Below are 24,444 nucleotides of genomic sequence, written 5' to 3'. Positions count from 1 at the left end.
GTATGCCCGAAGCCGCGCTTAATAAGCATAATGCGCGTACGATGCGTGCGTGCGTGCGTATGTGTGCGCGCGGATCGCTCATATGTGCACGTTTATGTGTCACGTACGCGAGTCGCAAAAGAGAAAAATTGAAATAAATAATGAACAAAAAAAAAGAAGAAGAAGAAGGGCCAGGACGGAAAGAATAAGAGATGTGGCCAAGAAAGAGATTCCGTCACGTGTCCAAAGTGTCATGCGAGAGAGAGGCGAGGCGAGGCGAGGCGAGCTGCCCTCCCCGTTCGTCATCCTCGTATAATGTACATCGCGCACTGCAGCGCGATCCTATATATTGCACCCATCGCGCGCGCGATAATACCTGTAAACCCGAGTCGCGTATACCACGTAGCCGTTCATTCATGATGCCATACGCTACGTATACTGTATAATGCAATGCCGCGCGATGCACGCGGACGTAGTAGAGTGAAGCGAGGCTCTACTATATACTATATATGTACGCGGCGGAGGGACTCTCGGCGCGCGAAATGTAATTCGGCCCGGGATAGAGTGTCGAGCTCCAATGTACATTCGTGAGTGTGTGTGTGTGTGTGTGTATGTGCGAGCAACCGAGCGTAACTGCACCGGCTCGTGCTCGCTCCTCTCTCTCTTTCTTTCTCTCTGTCTCTCTTCCTCGTACTCTCTGCTGGGGGTTCTCGCCCTACATACATACCTATACCCAAGTATATGCTGTATGTATATATGTACGTAACAACAACAGCAGCAGCACGCGAAAACGAGATAGGCGAGGCAATGCACGCACGCACACGTATATAAGGTAATGATCGCCGCCGCAGCAGCGGAGCTCCGCAGCCGAATAATAAGGATATACAGCTTTTGCTGTACGTCGCTGCTGCTGCTGCTGCACACAGCCACATGTACAAGCAGAGGCAGCAGCAGCAACGAATGCGGCCTAGAACGCGTATTATAGCGGCGCGCAACACGGGCGCACTGCTGCTGCTGCTGCTGCTGCACAGGAGACAGGGTTGGATACGCACGCGTGCCCTCGCCCGGGAAGCCGACACGTCTTCCGCCACACACACACAGCCGCATGAGCAACGCATACACACACTACTATACTCTATATCTCTCTCTCTTTAAAGCTAACTTGTCCCCCTCAACACGTACACTCTAAAATTTGCTCCTGATACGAGTCTATGTGCATATACGTGTGCAGAGCTATTTCGCGAGCACACACCCACACGCGCTTAATATTCCGCGTATGCGTGCGGAGGCTCCTTTTCCTTGAAACGCAGGCCCGCGCGCTCATAACTATATAATATATAATGCACGCGTTGTGTATATATCGCAGCACCGGGCCTAGGCAGCAGCGCAGCTCCTCTTTTGACTTTGATTTTCAGCGACGAATAACGACTATATGTGTATATGGCGCAGTTTGTACATTAAAGCTATATCGCTGCTGCTGCTGCTGCTGCGCCCTTTCCTCGCCCTGAACCGCACGTCGCGCACGGATGTCGTCGTCGTCGTCGTCGCTGCGTAGACAGGCTCTGCTGTATATATACGAGAGGGAGTGAGAGAGAGAGCACCACGTGCAGCGCACCACTGCAGCTATAGCTATGCTATAGCTATGTAGCTCCCAGCCCTATATAATACACTTACTCACTTACTTACTTTCTTTCTTTCTTTCGCAATTCCTTTCTTCCTTTTATTCACCTTTTTTCCTTACATCCGCTCCCTTTCCTCTCCCCTTTCCTCTCTTTCTCTCTCTCTTCTTTTCTTTCCTTCCTTTCATTTTTTTCATCTTGTCAAGATTTGTCTCTCTCTTCTCTCTAGGCCTGGGTATACGAGAGCGCGGGGGAGAACCACACACACACACATACACATACACAGACCACGAAGACGAATTTCAGACGGAAATCCGACTCGCGAGAGAGTCTTTCCCGAGGATTAGGGTAATTGTGGTCCAAAACATTTTCTACCGCTACTACCTTCTTACACATCGCAGTGCAGAGAGAGAGGACCTCGCGACTCGGAAACTTTTTTCTTCTTCTTCTTCTTCTTCCTTTGATTTCGAGACTGCTGCTGCTGCTGCTTCGTTTTGTATATACGTCACGTATTTATGCTCCCATTGTGTGCGGTTAATTTCGAAATGCGATTATTATATTTTCAACGGAGGCTCACTCTCTGCTGCCTACCTCGAGCTGTCGCTTTCGCATACACATGCACAGGGATTTAATATTATTACCCGTTTGTGTATGCGTGTGTACGTAGGATATATAATGTATATAAATTCGAGCTGCGCGAAAGGGGTTTTGTGTGTCGATGATCGTCGTCGTGTGGCCATGCCACTACACGCGATTACGGAATTCTTCCCGTACATATACACATACACGTATACATAACGAGCACATGCAGCTGCGAGAGCCAGAGAGCTCCTTTTTTAATAGGATTAAAGGAGGCACACGCACGTGCGCCTTTCTGTGCTATATATCGCGTACATACCCCCCGAGTCTCTGTCCCTCTCTCTCTCTTTCTCTCTTTCTCTCTCGTGACGCTTCCTGTAATATTGTTTTTTTTTCCATTTTTTTTTTGGTTTTGTCTTTCACTCAGCGTCGAATTATACATATACACACTTGTACACAGAGCTCGTTCGCTCGGCGCGTCACGTCGCCCTCGGAGCCATATACTCGTCGTCGTCGTAGTGGCGGTGGTCAGTATGAAAAAATTCGATATTTCACCCGAAGCGAAACGAGCTCGAAAACAAAAGCGGGCGGCGGCCACTCCATTATACACAATTATGCGATACCTATATGTATACGAAAAACGCACAGCCGCACGACTCGAGCTCGCGCTCGATATATGTATGCCGCACGGTATACACATTTCGTCGCTCAATGCTCGCTCGACTCCTTCACTCGCGATATTGCGCACGCGGTATAGGCATTTTGGTCCCGGCCCTATACTGTGTGTACATACGGAAAAGTTCCGTAATAAAAATTCATATCATATTTACGTGCCGAGATACACGTATATAGTCACTCTGGCTGACAAAACAATACAAATGCATCGCCATTTCGGGTACTGTATAAATGTAACGACTCGAAAATTTATTTATTTATATACTTGCATATGAAAACCGAAAAATCACTGCCTTGCACTCAGCTGTCACGGAGCTCCCGAGCGCTTTTCGGGATTCACTTCTTCTTTTTTTTTTCTAATATATATAATCCGCGTGATATTTTTTCGTTTTTATACTTTTTTACTTTTTTGAATAAATTCAAACTGACTTTTTAAATCCGTGCGATCTAGCAGCATCCCTATGCGCAATGACACATCTCTCTCAGTTCTCGAGTGTGTGGTGTGTGTGTGTCGCTGGTTGTTCATGGATAATATAGAGAGAGAGAGAAAGAGAAAAAGTTCATTTTTCATCGCGTCAACTTTTCCGGGAGTGCGCAAGTGTCGAAAATAATAAATCTCGGCGCTGCGCGTTGATGGTTTATAAAAACAACAATGAAACAAAACAAAAAAAAAACAAAGGCAGAAAGAAAAAATTCAAAAACGTTTTTGACGCCGGGTATATTCGAAAATACATACGCGTTATAGGTATAAGTGTGAGTGTATGTACGCAATAAATGGGGTATTGATTCGTTAGCGCTCGACTGGCCGAGCGCACTCGGAAATACCTAAGCTTGCATTAATGGCTATAACAGCATTTAGGTATTGTATTGCATTACACTCGTATAGATATACATACTCTCGCCGAGAAGGAGAGAGAGAGCATAGCCATTACTTAAAAGCGATTTTCTTAAATGACGGTTTTCTTCGTATATCAGACGCGAATAGTTATATATCGCATCATTATTGTTATGATTATTATTATATACTGTAAAATTGTATACCCGCGTTCTCGGCCGTTATAGAATGCGCGAAGGCGCGCGCGAACTATTGAAAACGAAACCAATAATAATGTCGGTCTGCGCGCGGGGCCGGGCAGCTCGTTACAGAAAACGCCGTAATATGCAGTATATATATAGAGTTGCGTGCGGCACTACATACATACATATCTATCTATGTATATAACGCCGCGCTGTCTTATGTTGCAGCGGTGCAGTGTGCAGCTGCGGTGGTGGTGCACTGCTGGCGGCGGTGTGGCTATCATTATTATTACACAAAAGTTATATTATTTTTGAGCGCGAGCTTCGGGTCGATGATGCGATTATTTTTCCTCGTAACTTTTGTCTCTTCGTTCGACTGTACATTCGCGAATGACGATGATCATTTGGTGCGCCGTTGACTCCTATTATTTATATTGTATATAGGTCAACCCGAATCCTCTTGGAATCGGTAATTGAATCGATGCCGATAATATTGGATTTTACGCGACTCGACTTATCGGTGTATACGGGAGGAACAATAATTTGATTATCGTTTATGTATCAAAATAAATTACGTCATAATGCAATTTTGATCTTCCGTTTTTCACTCCGAGAGGCAGATTAAACGATGGCGTGCTTGGATTAAAAATTTAAAGCCTTATCTCTCTCTCTCTCTTTCATTCGAGCGGCTATAAAGCGGGTGTATCGGTCTCGAAGTTTTTCAGTTTCCCGGCGGTGCAATGCTGCAGGTTTCGGCGCCTAAAAGTTGAGCAATCTCATTCCCCGGCATTGCCTGCGCGATATATATAAAGCTATGGAATTCCAGAAAAGGACACGCGCTCACTCACACACACACACACACACAACGCCCAAACTGATATGGTATCTCTCGTTTTTCTCTCTTACTCTTTCTCTCTTTTCTGAAAAGGGCCAATTAAAGCTGCGCTCGGCTAACAAAGCTCTATTATACCACTTTATACACACACACACATATATATGTAGTTGCTGCAAGCATACTGTACAGAAGCAGCGGAGATTTACGCAAGTCGCAACGGCAGAGAAGAAAAAAAAGAAGGAACGCGAAAGAATCAGCGAGCGAGTCGAAAATAACGAGTACAAATTTATTCAAATATACGCAATGTCGAGCTGCTGCTGCCGCTGCAGCGTCGCGGCGTTTCTCAATTTGCTCGGCTCGGTAGCAGCGGCCATAAGAAGAGATCGCGGACAACGATCGGTCGCCGTCTCTCCCCGCGCATACAAAATCGCGCATACATATGTGTAGTTAATAATAAAAATCGGCCACCGCATTATGCACAGTACACCCGTATATAAACGCGTGCACGCGGAGATAAAGAAATCACGTGTGTGTGTGTGTGCAGCACCAAGTAGAGCATTACGTGCGCGAGAGATCGATGTATAAATCCTCGCGCGCAGCCGCCCATCGCGTAAGCCACCGAGTAAAAGGATGAGAAGCAAGAAGAAGAAGAAGAAGATGCATCGAGGCCGATCGCGAGTATAGGTAGGTAGGTGCATATACACACAATTTGCATGCGGCACGGCGCGGAGGAAACGAGCTGCTATGCAAACAATGCGCGCGAAAGGCTAATTTGACTGTCTCGCTCGGGCTTTTGTATATAAATATATCGTCGGGCGATCGGTGGTGTTGCCTCGAGCAGCTCAAAACGCATACGTAATATGCGCCGGCCGCGATCGATCGACTGAATGCGGGCAGCAGCAGCAGCAGGGCCCATTATTTCGATTTGTTGCGCCTCTTCTCGCACTGCACACATAATAATGTATTATATATAAACGCATTGTTCGCTCTCTGTCTCTCTCTCTTGGCGTTGCGCGATATCAGCTCTCGGCCGTAAGTGCAGAAGTGCCGGACCGTACTTAGCGGCCGCGCAACTCATTCGCGAGTGCATATATACACACGCAGCAGCATCGCGATACTACACAATGAAAGGAGTAGCATTAGTCCTATATACATAAGTTGGAAAGCTGTGCAGCGCAAAGCGTCAGCGGCAGCGAAGGTGGCGCTCCCCCCAGTGAGCCACGGAGAGCGTCGAAAGCAACGGCAGCGCAAAACGGCGGCTCTGCTATAAGCAGCGGCCCGAGCGAGCGAGCGAACGAGCTCGTGCTCGAGCCGAGTCGCGGCATTCTGTCATGCGAGCGCGAGCCGCGCGCATACACGAGCAAGAGCCCGGCGTATTAGAGAGACGGACAGACGGAGCCGTGTGTGCCCCGCGCGCGCGTTTCTAACCGAACCTCGTATATACGTAGGATAATAACATCGTATATATATATCGAAAATGGCCAGTTGTCATGGTAAATATACAAAGGGACTGTGAAGTACAGTGCAAAGGGGCAGTATAAAGTGCCCTGCGCGTGTAACTCAGGTGTAACGATATTTCCTTCGGGGTTTTTTTCCTTTTCTTAACGCGAGTGCGAAAAGTTAGTGCGTGTGCCGTGTTACTACCACTGATCGATGATCGCTCGTTGTTTTCCCTATTTTTTTTCTTCCGCTTCCGATCGTCGTCGATCTCTTTTGACTATCGTCGACGTCGACGCGTGTGTTGCGGTGCGATAAAAAAAAACTCTCGTTAGAGAAGGAAATAGCGGCATACACGAGGAAAAAAAGTTTCGCGAAAGTTTTTTGGATTTCAAGAGTCGCAGCCAGCCCCCTCGAACGTGACACAGTTTCTGCTACTACTACTGCAACAGTGCGCGAATTTTGGAGAGCTGCAAGGGAGAGCGAGAGCGATATTTACAGTGTGTTAAATACGAGCGTAATAATCTAAAAAAAAAAGTGAGTGTGTGTTTTCGTGCGTGCACCAGTGCGTAAATATATACGATTGTGCTAAATAACGAAAAAAAAAGAGAGAATCACTCTACTTTTTTTTGTTTGTGTGTGATCGTTGTTGTCAAGAAACAAAAAGTCCTGTGCGCACACGATTTCCAGTGAAAGTATAAAAAAAAAGTAGCGTACATAAAAACAGCGCCGATTGTTATATGATTATTTTTTTTTGTTGCGTTCGACCAAGCGCCACAGCAGCAGCAGCAACAATACACAGTGTGTACGACCATATACTCGGCTCGATCGTCAAAAAAGTGCGCGCAACCGAACACACGCACACAACCGTTCTCTTCTCTCTCCACAAGCTCCAGAAAAAAAAGTAACGAGCCGAAAGTTACGACTCGCGGTGCAACATAGTTGCGCGCAAAATTTCTTCCAGTGCGCAGTGTGTAAAATACAAAAAAATATACGCGCATATATCGTAATCAAGACGCGGAGCAGCGCAGTCAAGAGTCATTATAATAGCCACACCGCCGCCGACGTCTCCACCCCGTGCGAGTGCATATACAAAATCGCACGAGGCGCGAAGGAAGCAACGGAGAAAAAAAAAAGAAAAGAAGAGGAAGACGAAGGAAGGATCCGCTGCTCTAATCGTTTCGCCGCTCTCCTTTTTTTTTTCTTCATTTAAAGCGCCGAGACTCGCGCGTAATAATCGCTCTCGACTCGCGGCATAAGGAGAGTGAACGCGAGAGACAGTTTATATGCACACACCGTAGAGGAGATTGTCTATATACCGAGCGCCAGGTATATTATATATATATGTAACGAGCGCGGTGGTGTGTCTGCATATATAATACTAAGCGCGCACGTGAGCCCGACGACTGCGTTTTCCCACGAGCCTGTCGAAGCTCACATAGTGCACTTTTTTATAAATACAAACACACACACCTCCCGCTCCGCAGCTAGGCTCAGCTGCTGTACTATACCAAAACGTATACACACACACACACCGAGCGTGTGTGCGAATTAAAAAGGAACTGTGCAGTGAGCTAGCCTCCGTTCTACTATACACAATCGACTTCGTCCGTGTGTCTGCATAGGTGAAAGTCCAACTTCGCCGCCGCTGCTACGCCAGTGCATGTGCATACAGTAGTAGATATATATATAAACTCGCTTACCCGGCACAGATCGGAATCGAGTCTACTCGTGTGTGTGTGTGTGTGTATACTCGCCAGCAAGAGCGCGAGAGCAAATCAGGAATCGGATCGTAACCGCGCCTTTAAAACTGATCTCTCTGTCTCTCGCTGTGCTGCACTGTGCCGTGCAGCGCGCCACTCCCTCGTCGTTCACCGGTATTAAGGGCAGCAGCAGCAGCCAGAGATATCTAAGAAAACGTTTGTTCCTGGTTCAAAGCGAGGAATGATCGATCGTAATCCATATACACAGGCGACCAACGACGACCGACCCCCGTATATAGATGAAAAAAGGATCCGTGCATACGTATAAGATCAGCAACAGCGACGGCCAAGGATATCGTACCAAGGATATATAAATATATATATCCACCTACTAGTACGAGAGAGAGAAGTCGTGTCCCGACGATAAGCCCGCGGCTAGGAAGAAGAGAGAGAAGACGATCTTCTTCTTCTTCGCAACGACTCACGACGCAGCACAGACACCGGTCATTGTGAGAATTAGCTCGAAGAGATAAAAGTAAGAGAGAGAGGAGAGGCCCATCGTTCATCATTCCTTCTCGTGGATGTAAATACGTGTGTGCGATAATATTGCCGATTGTTGCCAGGATATACACTGAGAGTGAGAGAGACTCGATTTTTTGGCCAATCGAGAGATCGATCGATTTTCGTTAAGTATAATATACATCCGCATAAGAGAGAGAGAGAGGATGCCGAGAAGTCAACGTGATCGATCATCCACGTCTGGCCTGCTGCTGCGCTGTATCGTAGCATTATAGATCAGCAGGAGAAAGAATCGAAGTATAGGAGGCGCAACGACGCAACGCCGGAATAATAATCAGAGCGAGAATCGGGGCGAAACACGCGCGGCGTGACAAGAGCCCGTGCGCTACATAAAAAAAAAAAAAAAAAACTATACATAGTTATAAAATATCAACGACAACAACGGATCTCTGTTTCTCGCGGTCATGGCTTCGATAACGACGATAACGATGCTTCTGCTGGCGATCCTCGCGACTCTGGCCACGGCCGAGCAGAGATTCGCCGAGACGCCGGCCGAGTACCAGGAGGTCAGCCAGGGCCAGGACGTCAAGCTGCGCTGCCGCGTGCAGGACAAGCGCGGCCAGTGCATCTGGCAGAAGGATCGCTTCGCCCTGGGCATGGTGCACGACAAGTACGAGTGGGACCACGGCGACGCGGGCGAGTGCTCGCTGGTGATCAAGCGCGCCAGCCTCGACTACGACGACGGACTGTGGGAGTGCCAGGTGACGCCCGGCGACTTCGTCAAGCAGGACGGACTGAGATCGCCGCCGGCCAGGCTCCTCGTACGAGGTAAGAGAGAGACACACTTTCCTTCATCTTCTTCTTTTTTTTTGGATTATTTATTTATATCACGCGCGAGCGTGGGTATTATTATTGTACGATCGCAGATTATATATCCGCGAAATTGTGAGGCTGAGGCGGCGGCGGCGTTCCAGCTCGTCCCCGGCCTCGTGCACACGATCGCCCCGACCGCGAGAGCGAGCGAGCTTATAATAGGATTATCGTCTTTTCGTAAAGGCATAAGGGAGGACGATCTGTTGAGTTACGTTATACCTGCCGCCGCCGCCGCCACTAAAGACACACACACTCACACACAGACGCAAAGCTGTGTATAGCTCTACGTAATACGCTGTATCCTTTAAGCGATTGTAATTGTTATTATTGGCTTGAGCGTAACTTATATTCGTGTCTATATAGCAAGGATCCACTTGCCTTTTGTTATTTCGCTTTTGTGCTGTTACCGATGTGTATACGTTTGTATATCTATAAACAAGCTTTTTCCGCGTCTCTGAGGCTATTCTTCAATGTATACGTATTCTTCGCTCGATCCTCCCCCGCGATAAACGTCGACTTACCAATCCTGCAGTGTATTATACGTATGCTGCAAGTTGCAAATTTTCGACAATAGATATATAGCGACCGACTTACGCGTTATTCCGATTCTACGTACGTAAAAAAAAGTTATTTCTTCATCCTGTATAATAGACTCGGGGGGGGTTTCCTTGTAAACGTTATTATAAACATCGATTCGGCAATTGTCAAATTTATGTTTAGACATCGGTCGACGCGACTGTAATATACTCTCTAACGACGTCGACGAAAACGAAAGAAAAAAAACTTGCCGAGTCGACTAATTCGACAAAAGTCAACGCGATCGTTAAAATATTAAAACAATAAGCGGAGTCTCGTTTGCGTCAGCTATAAATGTATCGGTATTGTAGTGTTATTATTTTATTAAAAACCAAACTCTCAGCAGGCTCGATTAATAGCGCGAAAAGTTGCGATAATGTGTGTGCGGTGTCTGTGTACGTACGTGCAAGAATATGCACAGAAGAGAGAGAGAATATAATTGTGCTGCAGAATCAGTTTCCCTTTCAATATAATCTAACCATATAATGCGCGCAGCCTGTTTATATTAGCTTACAACACTGAGCACTCGGGGTATATGCATGGAAAATTGTGCAGTGTACATTATATCGTACGTACGTAGAGACTCGCGCACGTGATGTAGCCAGAGAGAATCACATACTACACACACAAAGTAGAAAGAGAAAGAGTTTCGAGAACATTTCGATGAGTTCGCAGTTATATTAGCGCAGTGTCTACGGCGCGCAGTACGAACACCGTAGTTATACATATAATAACGAGGCGCGCACGCGGCTAATGTTCCGCCGAATGTAATACAAGAAAGTTTCGCGATATACGTATATTGCGCATACGTACGTGTCTCTCGTTTATTACGTGTTTGTCTGTGTGACAATGTATATATCTAGAATGTATACCGTTGGCGCGTCGTCGATTGATAAAACGACAGAGAGAGAGAAAAGATATGTGCCATCGAAGCGAAATTGAGAAATATGTGTAGCAACGCGACCAGACGTAGAAAGGACGCGACGACAGCAGTCGAGAACGATCGAAATGATCCTCTCGATATGTATACGCGCGCAATTTTCGTTAAAAGGACGCGATACGTATCGGGGAAACGAGCTATACGTTCGTGGGGGACGGGCCGAAGATCGAGCCTTAATTTCGTTTTTACGCGTATGCATAACTGGCAACGATTGACAGAGAATCGATAAAAATAAAAAGAAAAAAAAAAGAAATGGCGAAAAAAGGCCACACGAACGCGCGGAATGTATTATAATGTTCACACATGCGTAGAAAAGATTGCGGGCCTCGGTTAACCAACCAACTCGCTCGATCGCTCGCTTGCACACGCGGAATAGACTCGCGCGTTTGGCAGTAAAATAAAAAGAAAAAAAAAATTCCATCCCGCGCCGTGTCTATTGTTATAGGTCGCGCGCGCAGCTGAATACACATATACCTATGTATCTACTGCATATAACTAACTCCATATAGCATGATCGGTGATCGGTGTGTGTGTGTGTGCGCGCGCATGAAATTCGCGAAATGTATGCGTGTGTGTGTGTGTGTGTGTGTGTAGGTATGTAGTGTGCGGGCCAAGTCGAGCGTGCGAAAATGCTACGCATATGTGGGCGCGGACTGCTATATGCATGTGACTATACGACTACAACTACTCGTTATGTGTGGTACGATTCCTTCCCTCCCATATAGGCACCACACCACAGCACCACTTTTTTCTTCGTGCCTCTTCTTTCTTTTATATTTTCTCGAAAACTTGGCGATATTTCGTGCGCATCGTCGAGCTTGCTGCACCACATATGCAGGAAGTACGGTAGTACTATCGGACCCTTCAATAAGATTAGCCGCGACGACGACGCGACTCTTCGCGGAAGTCAATGTCGTATATAATACGTATATGCGAATGTTCTTCAACGTTGCAGTAATTGTGTGCATACGTGTGTAATGGATATATGCATATAAATGTATGGCCGAGGTCTGGGCTAGCTCTATATATATTCATCCGCAGAGCAGAGCTTCACTACGCCCGAGAGATAGAGAGAGAGATCGAGAAAAGACAATGGCAAACGATCGTGAATAACGTTTTAATCCGATCCTCTTGCCCGAGATAGCATAGAGAGAGAGACCGAAGCCAGGCCATGTGTGGAGGAGACTATATGTCCGATAAAAATTTTATACATATCTATCGATATGATCCTCTAAAGTATATATCTCTCGCTCTTTTGACTCGTGCACTGCTGCTGCTGCTGCTGCTTTGCGCGCGAGATTTTCTAGATATGTATAAAGCCGAAGCGTTAAAAATATAAAAGAAGAAAAATATGCGCGAACGTGTGTGAGTGTGCAGTGATTTACGCGAGATTTTTTTAAATTATCCTGCGTGCCCGTGCATATATGTATGGAGAAGGAATTCTATTACGAACGATCGACAGCTATATGTATGCACGCATGTATGTATGTATGGGAAACGAAAGAAGCAAGCGAGCGAGCGAGCGACAGAGAGCGAGAAAGAGAGTGAAAAAATCAACTCCGCCTATACGTGCCAGAATTGTTAAAACTCCGATAATAAAAATGGGTGAGCATGGCACAAGGCGAAAAAAAAGGAGAGAAGAGAGAGAGAAGAAAAAATCGAAATAAGTCGTTTCGACGATTCGTAATAAAACACGCACACACACGCATACAATATGCCTACACTAATACCACTACGACTGCTACGGTGTGCATATGTGCGAGAGAAGCTAGAGAAATCCGGGGCGCACACATTCGCCGTATCTGCTGCCACGAGCCCGTTGAAAAATTTCTACGTATACCACCGCTAGGCGCACGAAATATATAGGAAGAGTAAAAATGAGCTTCGCTCGGAGGTATTTCAAAAGGTCCTTCTTCTTCTTTTTTTTTCGGTACCGTTCCGAGTCGTCGCCGCCGCTCGACGTCGGGTCACATAATAAAACCAGAGTCCATTCGTCTAGATACGCCAAATTTTCGTATCGAGCTCGGTGCACGCGCGCATTTATACTCACCCTATACACGTATGTGCGAATACGTAGTACGTATACGCGACAGTGAGAGCGAGATAGAGAGAGTTTCGTCCGCACAAGAGTCGAGTGTACTCGTGCTATAATGTGATAAAAAATGTATATAAACAGCGAGAACACACGGAAGAGTTGCGCTGCGCCGCAGCAGAGACGTACAGAGCAAAATAAGTGGAAGAAAAGAAGGGAAGGGGGGTACGGGTTGCTACCGCTGCTGTTTAGCCGCCTTCGACGACGACAAAAAATAAAAAGGAGTCAAAGCAACAACGACGAAAAAAAAAAAGAAGAAGAGAAAAGGCGACGCTACGGCGCATATCGAGAGCGAAGTACGTAGTATGGTATATGCACGATAGCGCACTATCGGAGCTCGACCGCACAGTGTGTCTATATAAGCGACAGCAGTGGAGGCAGCGGCAGCAGGCGCAGGCACTGGGACAAAAGTAATGTGATTTATTAAAATCAAAGCCAGGCCTCTCCTCTCCTCTCTCTCCCTCTCAGTGAGATGAGGTATATAGTGGATAGTTGTAAGGGAGGGTTGAGAAAATGCGTTATATATATATCGGAGAAAAAGTCGATCGGAGCCTGTTATATAGAGTGGAGAGTCGAACGAGTCAAGTGTGTGCGTATTTGTGTGCGAGTAGTAGTAGTAGTATTATATAGAGAGTATATTAAAGAAGCTAGGCTTGCTAGCGTTGGGCCTTCTATTACCCCCGTAGCTCGCTTCTATATTATTATATATAGTATACATTGCAAAAGATATCTGTTATCGTACTTTGCGCTTCGTTACTTCGTCGTCTTTTTCTTTGTTGCTGCTGTTACTGCGCGCTGCGGAACATAAGAGGCACAAGAGAGGTTCTCGCTTGTTGCTTCGCGCGCGTACCACGTCTAGAGAGAGAGAGCTGAGCCAGTAAACACGAGAGCTCGCTAAGAGAGAGAGAGAGAGAGGGTGTATTATATATATACGCGGCAGTATATTATGTACTACTACTACAACTACCACGAAGCAACCGAGCAACGACGTACCACAAAATACACTTTTGCCTTCCATTTTTTTCCTACTTTTTTATTTTTTTTACTTTTTTCACTTTGTCTCTCTCTCTCACTCTGTTTTCGTTGTGTGTGGCTTTTCAACTGCAGCTGCAGCGGTGGCTGCACGTGTGTGTAACGTGTATGTACGCGATACACATAGGGCGCCCGCGTGCACAATACCTGCGTTTGTTTTCTTCGCTGCCCTGCTGCGGCTGATGTGTCGACGCGCTGAGTTGCGGACCGATGCACATGTCTCTTTGTTTCAATGAACGCGAGCTTATAATTTTATACGATATCACGAAAACATAGCGTTGCACACTTATCTCTCTTTGAGCTTTTATGTAGATGGGCTGGATAAATTATTTGTGTCTGTTTTTGATTTTTGGTCAGTACTGGATAACGATATTACTTCATGGACAATGAGCACGCGATTAGGGTAGCTTTTTTCTATAGACACGATACAACGCGATAAATTAATCAACATAAGGTTAAAAGTCTTCTCTGAATCTTTGCGATTGTTTTGTCATTATCGCCGTGAACGCTAATTAGTACCTGAGTCACCGCTAGACGGCGCATACGTCCGAATTCTCAAAACTCGAAAGAGAAAGAGCAAAGTGTAATGTTTATCAATTCGACCGTGTAGCTAGTGTTTAATATAAATTTTTAATGGCTAGTCTATTGCAAAAGATTCATCTCTAGACTCTGTTTTTTAACCCCATTGATGTTGCCTAATGCCTATACGGAACCTTTTACGTGACAAAAGAACTCGACTCTGTCAATCAGATTACACACCATATTCTTTTTGAAGGGAAATTGGACAGTTGGAATTGAAATCCAGTAATTGGCCTGAGGCTGACGGTTTTGATGTAGATGTAACGTAATATATTCTTTTTTTTTCTTTTAACGCGTGAGTTCTATTATACGTGTAACGCACAAACACCGCCAGTACAGAGCCAAGCTTTTCCGCGCACGATACGCACATACACGAGCCACGAAAGACGCGATAAACGAGAGAGAGAGAAAATTTTCACACCTGCCAAAACTCGTAGTGCGCCGCACAAACGCCGCTGTGTACTACTCGCATTATACATGCCCGACAGATTCGTGTTTTATATATGCACTTATGTATCCCGTGTGTGTTTACCCGCGCCAGCTCCTAAAGAGCCGGTGCTCGGTACTCGAGCCTCGCTCCCGGAAGTTAAAGGATTTTCCGGCGATTGTGCGACTATTATACACGTAGAGAGGACGGGGCTTTATGTTTGACTTGCTATTTGAATTTTCGCTGCGTCCAGCAGCAGCAGCATCAACGGCATTACGACTGCTCCACTCGTGCTTACATACACCTGTAAACAAACATACACAATAATTTCGTTTATATACACGCGTATCGTTACTCTCCCTTACTCTATCTCTCTTTTTTTTCGCTAACTTCGTCTTCGTGAACAAACACACGCGCACACACATAGGGCACAAGTCCCCCGTACAAATATACGTATACGCCGAGTTTTGTTTAAACATCCGACTTGACTTTTCGACTCTCTCGAGCATAAAAAAAAGGAGGGGGGCAAAAAAAAATTCAGAGCCTCGCGCGCGGGTCAACTCAAACACGACGAGGCTCGTCGTCGTCGTCGCTCGCGATGGATGACGCGCGTATAGTACGTTTGTGCGATATCCGCTTTACCTCGACTATCAGGATGGACTCACAGATATACGTATAATATACGTCATGCAGCTTTCTTTTGGCCTTCTTATCAGGCCTGTGCAAACCTTGGGTGAATGTATACAAAGTCCGAAAAAGGAGGTGTGCGTGTTTGCTATGTATGCACGCGCGTATGTCAAAGCCCAAACTCTCCGGTATCGTCGTCGGGGCGGAGCTGGTACTTTCTTTTTTCTCCTTTTCCTTTATACGTAAAAATGATGCAGCGTTCAAATATAAAGGATGTATGTGTGTGTTTGCTTTTGCAATTTTGACGGATTTTACACCTATATCGTACGTATTTCGCGCGTTGGTAAAAACTTAGCCTCTCTAACCGCGAGACTTGCGAGCGTAACGGACGGGAAAGAAGAAAGAGATAAATTTATAAACGATCGCTTTTTATAATAGCTATCAGCTGTTTATTTGATGCGTTATATATATATTACGTAAACTCGCTGCAACGAATAATTCACGCGGCTATCCCTCGATTTCTCTCTTTCCCTCGCACCCACGCACGTATGCGAGTGTGTGTGTGTGTATTTCTTTTCATATAATTTCATATGCGCGAAGCGGAGCACTGCGCCTCTTTTTTTATATATATACCTTCGAGCTCGCGCACGCAGCACGAATACATAAACGAAAATATACGCGATTATTATATCTATATTTATCCCCCGCAGTTACGAGCTTTTCATTAATTCATCAGGCTTCATTTGAAAGAGCTCTGCCTGCTGCGCTCCCTCCTTCCCCTCCCACCTTTTTCTGTACCATTGGGCTTGTGAATCATTAATTTCCATGCAAGCTCTCTTTCTCTTTCTCTCACTCTCGGCGGCGGCGGAGCTGTGCCATAAGCGGGGCGCGTGGCAGTAATTATTTTATAAATGGTTTTCACACTACACTACTCTCGCGCTCGTGGATCCGCGGCGCAGGCAGGCGGCGGCAATTCTTTTTATTTCGCGTAAGGCTATTATATATCTCTGCGCTTTTTCTCCTCCTCCTTCTCATCTGCAGTGGCAGGCGCAGTGTGTGTATGCATAGACCAATGGGGCTTGCTTCGCGAATTGCGATATAATTTCGAGGATTTATTTATAAAAAAAAAAAAGAAAAGGGAAAAGAAAAATCGAGCTCGCGGCGCGCGAGTGTAGCACGCGGGTAAATGTGTAATGCCGAGTAAATTTACCCTCGTTTTTGGGATGTACATGGTGTATGTGTATTATATTTTCCTTTTTTCCGTTCATTTAATAAAACTGTACACAAAAAAAGAGACGAGCAGCGAGATCGTCGGGAGTGTATACAGAAATAAGCGACAGATAAAATATATATAAGAGACTAGGACCTATATATACATATACATGGAGTACACGGAAGTATGAGTTCACAATCTGTAGCTGTGTGTGTGTGGAGCTCGAAGTATATATACAGTATACTGCACACGCCAGGCGCGTGTTTGTTCAAAAGCGAGCAGTCAATTCAAACATATCCGAGGAAAGGAGCGGAAAAAAGGATATAACAGCAGAAGCGACGGCAGCTATCTTCCGCGCCGCGCGTATATATACTGCATGAATTGCTCGCGCAGCAACGGCAGCAGCAGGCAGTTATGCACATATTGGGATCGGCCAGTGCACACACATACATATATATAGCACGTATTCGAGAAATGTCGGGAGCGTAAAATATTAGAATCGGTGCTGTATATAGAACTTATTGAGTTGAACCGATCCACGCGATGTGTGTGTGTGTACGTTATACGTTATAACGGATCGAAAACTATGCGAGAACTAAGCGATCGGAAACTATGCATGTGTGTATATGTCTGTACACGATTCATTTCACACGCCGTTTATGTTATATATGTACCCCCGTGTATGTATGGGCACATACACAGCACCGAAATTCATTGTCTCATATGTTGTTGCTGCTGCTGCTGCCCCGCCGTGCTTCTGCAGTTATCGGAAAATTAGATCGACGCGGTAATTGTAGACAAATAAATTCGTCTATATACACACGAGTGCTGGCCGTCGTACGGTATTGTACATCTATCTACAAGATACGAAATGATGAAAAAAAAAAGAAGAAGGAAAGAGGTAAGATAGCTGCAAAAAAAAACAGAGAGAGACGGAGAAGAAGGAAAATAATCGAGCTGTCCTACATCGTGCGCTCCGATACAATATAGATATAGATATAATAATTCTTTGTCTCGCGCGGCACGGGATGGATGATATCTGCTGCTCCGGTTCGTGCAATTGAGTCTTTTCTTTCCACGAGTGTGTATGAGTCTCGGCGCGTGTGGCGGATTCGACAGCGATACACACACACACGTTATAAAAAACGTCCGTTACATGTAGATACATACACTAAGTTAAGCTAAGCTAAGCTCTGAGCTTATTCGCGAATATATAAAAGGAGATATAAAAATTGACTCGACGACTCGAGCTAGCGTGCGGCAGTGTCGGCGGCGGCGGCTTCGGAACGTCGTGCCCTAAAAGTAGCTCTATAAGGCACGACGACGACCACGACGAAGAAAATAAAAAAGAAATATCAAGAAAAGAAACGGAGTAAATATATATGTTAGAAGAGACCGAATGAAGAAGTAGGCGGAAATCTTTGATAAAATTAGCCGAAGTGCGGAGTCGCGCCGCGCGGCACAACGACGACGGATCCTCGGGCTCTCGAGAGCTCCCCCAGCATACATATAACAACGTTTTAGGAACTGTGTATAGCACTCTTTTACGCCGAGCGTCCCAAAAAATCTCTAGCATCTCTCTCTCTCCTCCACTTTGGCTCATGCTGTTGCTACTTTTTTTGTCGTCGTCGCCGTTGTACCGTACCGTTGATGCGTACGCGGCTTGAATCCTTTGTTTCTCCACCCTCTCGGTTAATTTCTCTTTCTTTTCTTTTTTTTTTCGTCTTCTTGTCGTTTCGACGGCTCTTTTTCTTTTTTTAATTTTTTTGTTTTCGAGTCACCGCCTGCTACTCGTCTCCTCCTTTTTTCCCTTCGTCCCTCGCTCGCGCTCACCGTTATACTTCAATTTTTTTTCCTCTCTCTTTCTTTTTTCTTTCGTTTAGTGCATGTATGGCCCTTGTATCTTCGATGTATAAACGCTAAACGCATGATGTATCGGCTACTTTTCTCCCTCTCTCTCTCGCTCTCGTTTAGGCGTGAAAGATTCCGGAATCGCCTGCAGGATCTGCGGTGCATGCGAGCTCGCGCGCAGGATCAGGGCAGGGCGTGGCGTGAAAAGCATTCAAAGCTCGAGTCAGTCTCATTCTCTCTCTCTCTTTCTATTTATATGCATGTATACCTAGTTTGTGGCTTGCACACACACATATACACACACGTTCTCTCTCTCGGCAGTACTCTCGACTCTCTCGCGAGCGGAGGAATATGGTTCATACGTGATTTGTATTTGCAGCGACTGTTGTCAGTGCTGCTGCTGCTGCTGCTGCTACTGCTCGAGCCCGCGTACATACGTGCCATGCAATATATATATTTTCTCCGTCTCTCCTTCGAGCTGGATTAAAGTTTTAGGCAGCTAACTCGAGGCTCCAGCAGCGAACCGCACACATACACATACACACACATATCTCTATATACGCGTGTGTGTATATATAATGCGAGCGGGTGCGCGTGCTATATCTACACATTGTCAATTGCGTCACGTTTGCGGCTTTGGGAAAACTTGGCCGAGCGAACGGAGCTCCGTCGTACCTACGTATAGTCGCGCCTTTGCTTTTATCCACCCGCACACACACACGAGAGTAGAAATAGTACGTGCAAGTTACCAGTGCGAGAGCAATGCGCCACTACCGTATATATACTGTTATATGTATATAACAGAAGAGAGTTTGTCACCGCGCGAGAGAGCACCGCCGCCGCCGCTGCTGCACTCTTAGATGCGCGCGCGAGGAGTTTATTATATTTCCGATATAACGAAGATCGGATAATAAATTGCAGTCGACTAGTTTTATATAATAATAGAAAAAGAATGCCTGCCAACAAGCGGCGAGGGAGAATCGCGAAAGTGTTTGTAGCACCTATTACATAGAAAACCCCAGACACAATTACGTGTCATCATCATCATCATCAACAACAACCGCGAGGTATCACATTGTATAGTGGGTCAAGTACGACTCTCGAGCGCATCTTTAAACTCTTACTCATACATGTTGTATATGTAAGCTTTTTCTCTCTATTCTCACTTACACTGCGCAGTATTAATTTGTAATGTAAATAACGACGACGAAATGACTCGCGGCGGCGCATTATAGTGCGCGCGCGATGAGCAGCTTATAAAAGCCCAAAGGCGCGAGCAAGCGTAATATCGCACTGCCACATACCACTGCAACGTCTACACGTCGATCCTCGAGGCGGCACTACGTGCATACACACACACATGTAGTGCCTGCGCGCGTTTATATATTATTAAGCGATTGTGGCAATTGCTCTCTCTCTCTCTTACTCTCTTACTCTCTCGCATTCGCTCACTCATGCTCGGCAGTGCCTCACTCCTCGGATAGTATATATACACGTAAGTTCACGTCGCGTCAGAGAGTAAAAGCTTATAAAAGCCGAGAGTTCGCACGGTTATATACATACATATATGCGAGCATACACACACACATATAAACGCATCGATAATATGGGAAACGAGAAAAAGAGAGAGAATTGGCCGCGAGTGCATATGCAGTACACATATCTGCATAACTCCTTACAATGTTATATTGTATATATGGAAAGCCCTCGTGGTGGTGCCGATGGTGGTGGCGGCAAAACACGTGAGTGCGTGCGTGAGTATTTTTCGCTCGCAAAAAAAAAAAAGAAAAAAAAAGGAAGGTAGCCGTGCGCGGAGTTAATCCCGAGCGCGCAACCACCAACGTTGAAAGCTGCTTCTCGCGTATATATGTATAGTGTATACATACTTCGCCTTTGCGTGCTCCGCTCGTTAATAATAATCTATCGCTCGCGTTTACAAGTCCGTGTGTGCACCGTATCCGTGTGTGCGCGCACACGATTGCGCTCGGCTGCGGCTCGGCGCGAGCCCTATAAGAATGCGCGCGCGCGCTGCGCAAATTATTATATGCACACTGTACACAAACACACACACACACGTAAACGCGCGTTCGCGATCGAAGGTCAAATTTCTCACATGCGTGGTATTATACGTCGATATTATTACGTGCGCTCTCACTTGTATATACGCAGTAAAACGCGCTGCACGGTATTATGCAGCGCGCGGATCGGAGGCCTAAGAGTTTTTTTTTCTCTTTTTCAACTATACAAGCGTAAGAAAGAAGGAAAGAAAGAGAGGAGAGCCCGAGTACAAGCCCGGCCACAGCGTATGTAATATGTAATATGGCTGTTTTGCGAGCGAGCAATGTGTATGTGTGTGCAAGACATTAGACCGAGCAATCGAGCTGCTGCTGCTGCGCGCTTAGGCTCGCGCGACGAGTAATGGAAAACTGTGTGTTGCACAAGCGCGCCTAGGTGTATACGTATAAACTGCATCGCACGCTGTGCTGTGCTGCAGTATTATAAGACACACTCGGCGCTGGTCCACGAAGGATAGCGAAGAGAGAAAGAAAAAAAAGTATACGTGTGTGTGTGTGCTGTAGTGTGTCGAGCGCATACGTATCTATTGTCGCGCGCACACACACACACGTACGATCCACGCGATAGTTATACCATACGGGCAGTCTTTGCATGTGATTCGCGCCGCGCGGCGAAAGGATTACGTATGTTTCGTATATACCGTCGTACTATACTAACTATGTATACAGTTGAATTCGCTGAAAGAGAGAGAGAGAGAGAGAAAAATTTATAATCGCCCGGAGTCGACGAAAACGAGGAGATAATGCGCTCCTTACAGTCGCAGTGGAGTCAGCGGCACACACACACGTGCGGCAGAGATTGCGCTCACATCTCTATTATATTATATTTATTTTTGCCCAGCTGCAGCAGCGCAGGCAGCAGCAGCAGTAGTAGTACTGCTTTCTCCTTCTCCATACGCGATATCCGTGTGTGTCTATGTGTTTTTACTATGGTATATACTGCAATCGAACTCTCACTCTCTCTCTCGATAACACTTTTGTTAAGCGGCTCCGCACGCCGCGCGCGCGAATATAAGCCTCGATATTACACACGGACACACACGTGTATATTATATGTGCCACACTCTGCGAAAATCTGTATATATCAATGACGTGTATGTAATACTTTTCTATCGTATGTAACTCCCCCCTCGATAACTGCTACAATATACAGGGACACGAAAGCCTCAGCCTTACATATATATAATACGTATTATCGTGTACGTAAGAGTATAGTCAATTTCTTTTCCCTCTCATATTTTTTCTCTCTCTTCTTTCTTACTATTTCTTCCTCTTGCCATTCGGATGCATACACGTGTACATCGGTCGTACGTAATATACGTAACGCTTTTTTTTCAAGCTACCATGTGCAACGTAATACGTAGCCGTTGAACTGAACTACCCACCCACCCACCTACACCCCCGTGCACCGTCGTCGTATTATAAGCTTAGCCGGCGCCGAGCTTCAATCATGTATTGAGCAATGCTTATTTTCGTCGCTTATACATACGTACACGCTCGCTATATATACGTATGCGTGCTTACGTACGATTGAAAAGATAGAGAGAGAGAAGGAGAAAAAAATTGTCTATTATCGCTCGCGAGTCGGGCGCACGTGGATATATTTATCATTTTCGTTGCATATTAAATATAAGACCAGCTCGGCTGCATCGCGCACGCGTTGCATATATATGCGATGTGGAATTTTTGATGGACCAATTATTATCGGAGCCGCTCGGCCGCGCGTATACTCGGGGCTGGGGTACTCGTGCGCTCGGCTCTCGCACGTCGTGAATTCGATCGGGCCACAAATGCGCGCGTGATACTATTCTTACATATACGTCAAATGAGGCATCGCAAATTCATTTCTTTCTCTCTCTCTCTCAGTCTCTACCTCGGCTCCCCTCTTCGCGGCCCTCTCTCTCTCTATCTCTCTCGCGATGCATAAAAGCGCGTGTATGCATTAATGTACTTATAAACGACTGTAATATAGCTATAGCATGCGATGTGTGTGGAGAAATGAACCCTCGAGTCTCTCGAGCTCCGTATGCAAGCGTACGTATATCATTATACGCGCGTATGTGTATAATAATGCGCCGTAGTAGTACGACGATGCATTTCGCGCGGCGCGCATATAGGTATCAAGGTATATACATAGCGTCCCGCCGAGATTGCGACACGGCTTAATCATTATACAAGCTACATCGTAGTTTCTTTCGGCTTTTTACACGCGCGTACATTATACACATATAGGTACCGAGATCTTCTTTTTTAAATATCGCGTCGCGCGAGTTCGAGTCCTCTCCTGTAGCAGTGCAGCTTGGCGCGAAACAATCGAATTTTCATTCGACTGCCTTATAGCGTTGTACATAGTGTCTTTCTCGGTGTTGGTGTTGGTGGTGCTGCATCTCGATGCGTCGCCAAGGGGGTGCTGTGCAGCGCATAACAATTCTGCAGCAGCGGTGAAAAAATAGGGAGAGAGCGCGAGGAAAGCACGAAAAAGTGTGCAGTGCGCGTGCAATACCCGTACGTTTGTATCACACATGCGAGCTCGCTCGGATGTGTTCCTCCCCCGAGAGATAGAGAGAGAGAGAAAGAGAGCGAAAAATGACATCTCCCATCATGATAATTGAAAAATCCAGACTGTGATCCGCCGTTACTGCCGTTATAGCTGCTGCTGCTGCGGTGGCGGTCGCGGATCATGTACATAGCGTACATATATAACTACGTGTGTGTGCGTGCCACACCACCACCGCGAACAAAGGGAAAAACGACCGCGAAAAAAGCACGCAGCTCGAGCTCTGCGGCAATACCTCGGGAGTCGCTGCCGCCGCCGATGAGGGTTGGGTTATACTGTTCACGGCGACGAGGTTGTGCTCTCTCTCTCTCTCTCTCTCTCTCTGTGCACCTCTGTGTATGTGTGTTGTGGTGTATTGAAAATGCAGAAGAAAACGGGAGCGAGGGCGTATACGTGTGTGTGTACGTTATATAGTGTGTGTGGTGTAGCATGTATACACGTATACCGCATATAAACGCGACAATAGGCGTCTGCGGCTTTGCGGATCGTGCAGCACAGCCACTACACATGCATAGCACACACACACATATATATATTTGTAAATGTGTACGTGTATGTCTCCGGATTTTCAGAGCGAAAAGAAAGCGCGTACGCGTGCATATGTATATATAAGCATCGCGTACTACTTTACGTGCGCGCACAGACAGCAGCAGCAGCGGCGGCACAAGCAGCAGCTAAGCTAGACAATGTAAACGGAGAAAACGCTGAATTATCATTTCAATAGCTCTCTCTCTCTCTTTTTCTCTTTCTCTTTCGTGCGCTACCTTCTTTTTCCATGGTGAAAATATACGCAAATCCCACGAGCGCGCAAAACATCGCGGAAAGAAAAGACGCGCGCGGGACGGACGGGAGTCGCAAAAATTAGTCTCGAGTTGAGCTGTGCCAGCGAGGAGTTTGCATTATATACGACGACGAATTCGCGTCTAAAAATTCATACAATGCGTACAGCGCTTATAATAATATTCGTATAAATGCGCGCACGACTTGCCAACGCCACGCGCCAAGTATTCTACACTGATTACGTTATACGTTTTCTACAAGTGTGAGTGTATGTGTGTGCTGAACGCATTATGTATTTTGTCCAGTTTAAAAGGCTATATATACGCGGAAAGAGCTGCTCCAAAGCCAAGAGAAATGAGCATTCGACCGCTCTCAGCTCTCTCTCTCTCTCTCTTTCTGTACGAGCTCTGCCTCAAAAAGAGCGAGCTTTTGCGAGGGTGGTAGCGGCGGCGTTGGTGA

General features: G+C 46.1%; 1 protein-coding gene across 1 annotated transcript in view; it reads left to right on the top strand.

The window, feature by feature from the left end:
• Positions 1–6,055: 6,055 nt before the first annotated feature.
• LOC106656726 (kin of IRRE-like protein 3) overlaps positions 6,056–24,444 on the top strand; it is a 62,355-nt gene continuing 43,966 nt past the window's right edge. The window contains exon 1 of the mRNA XM_014377847.2: positions 6,056–9,191. Within this exon, the coding sequence (XP_014233333.1) occupies positions 8,828–9,191 (364 nt within the window). The 5' untranslated portion in view covers positions 6,056–8,827. The remainder of the gene's footprint in view (positions 9,192–24,444) is intronic.

The sequence above is a fragment of the Trichogramma pretiosum genome, unplaced genomic scaffold (genome assembly GCF_000599845.2).
Source record: "Trichogramma pretiosum strain Unisexual culture from Peru unplaced genomic scaffold, Tpre_2.0 scaffold41, whole genome shotgun sequence".
Taxonomy (NCBI): domain Eukaryota; kingdom Metazoa; phylum Arthropoda; class Insecta; order Hymenoptera; family Trichogrammatidae; genus Trichogramma; species Trichogramma pretiosum.
Note: the sequence above shows the minus strand (reverse complement) of the source record. Positions and strands in the feature narration are given on the sequence as shown.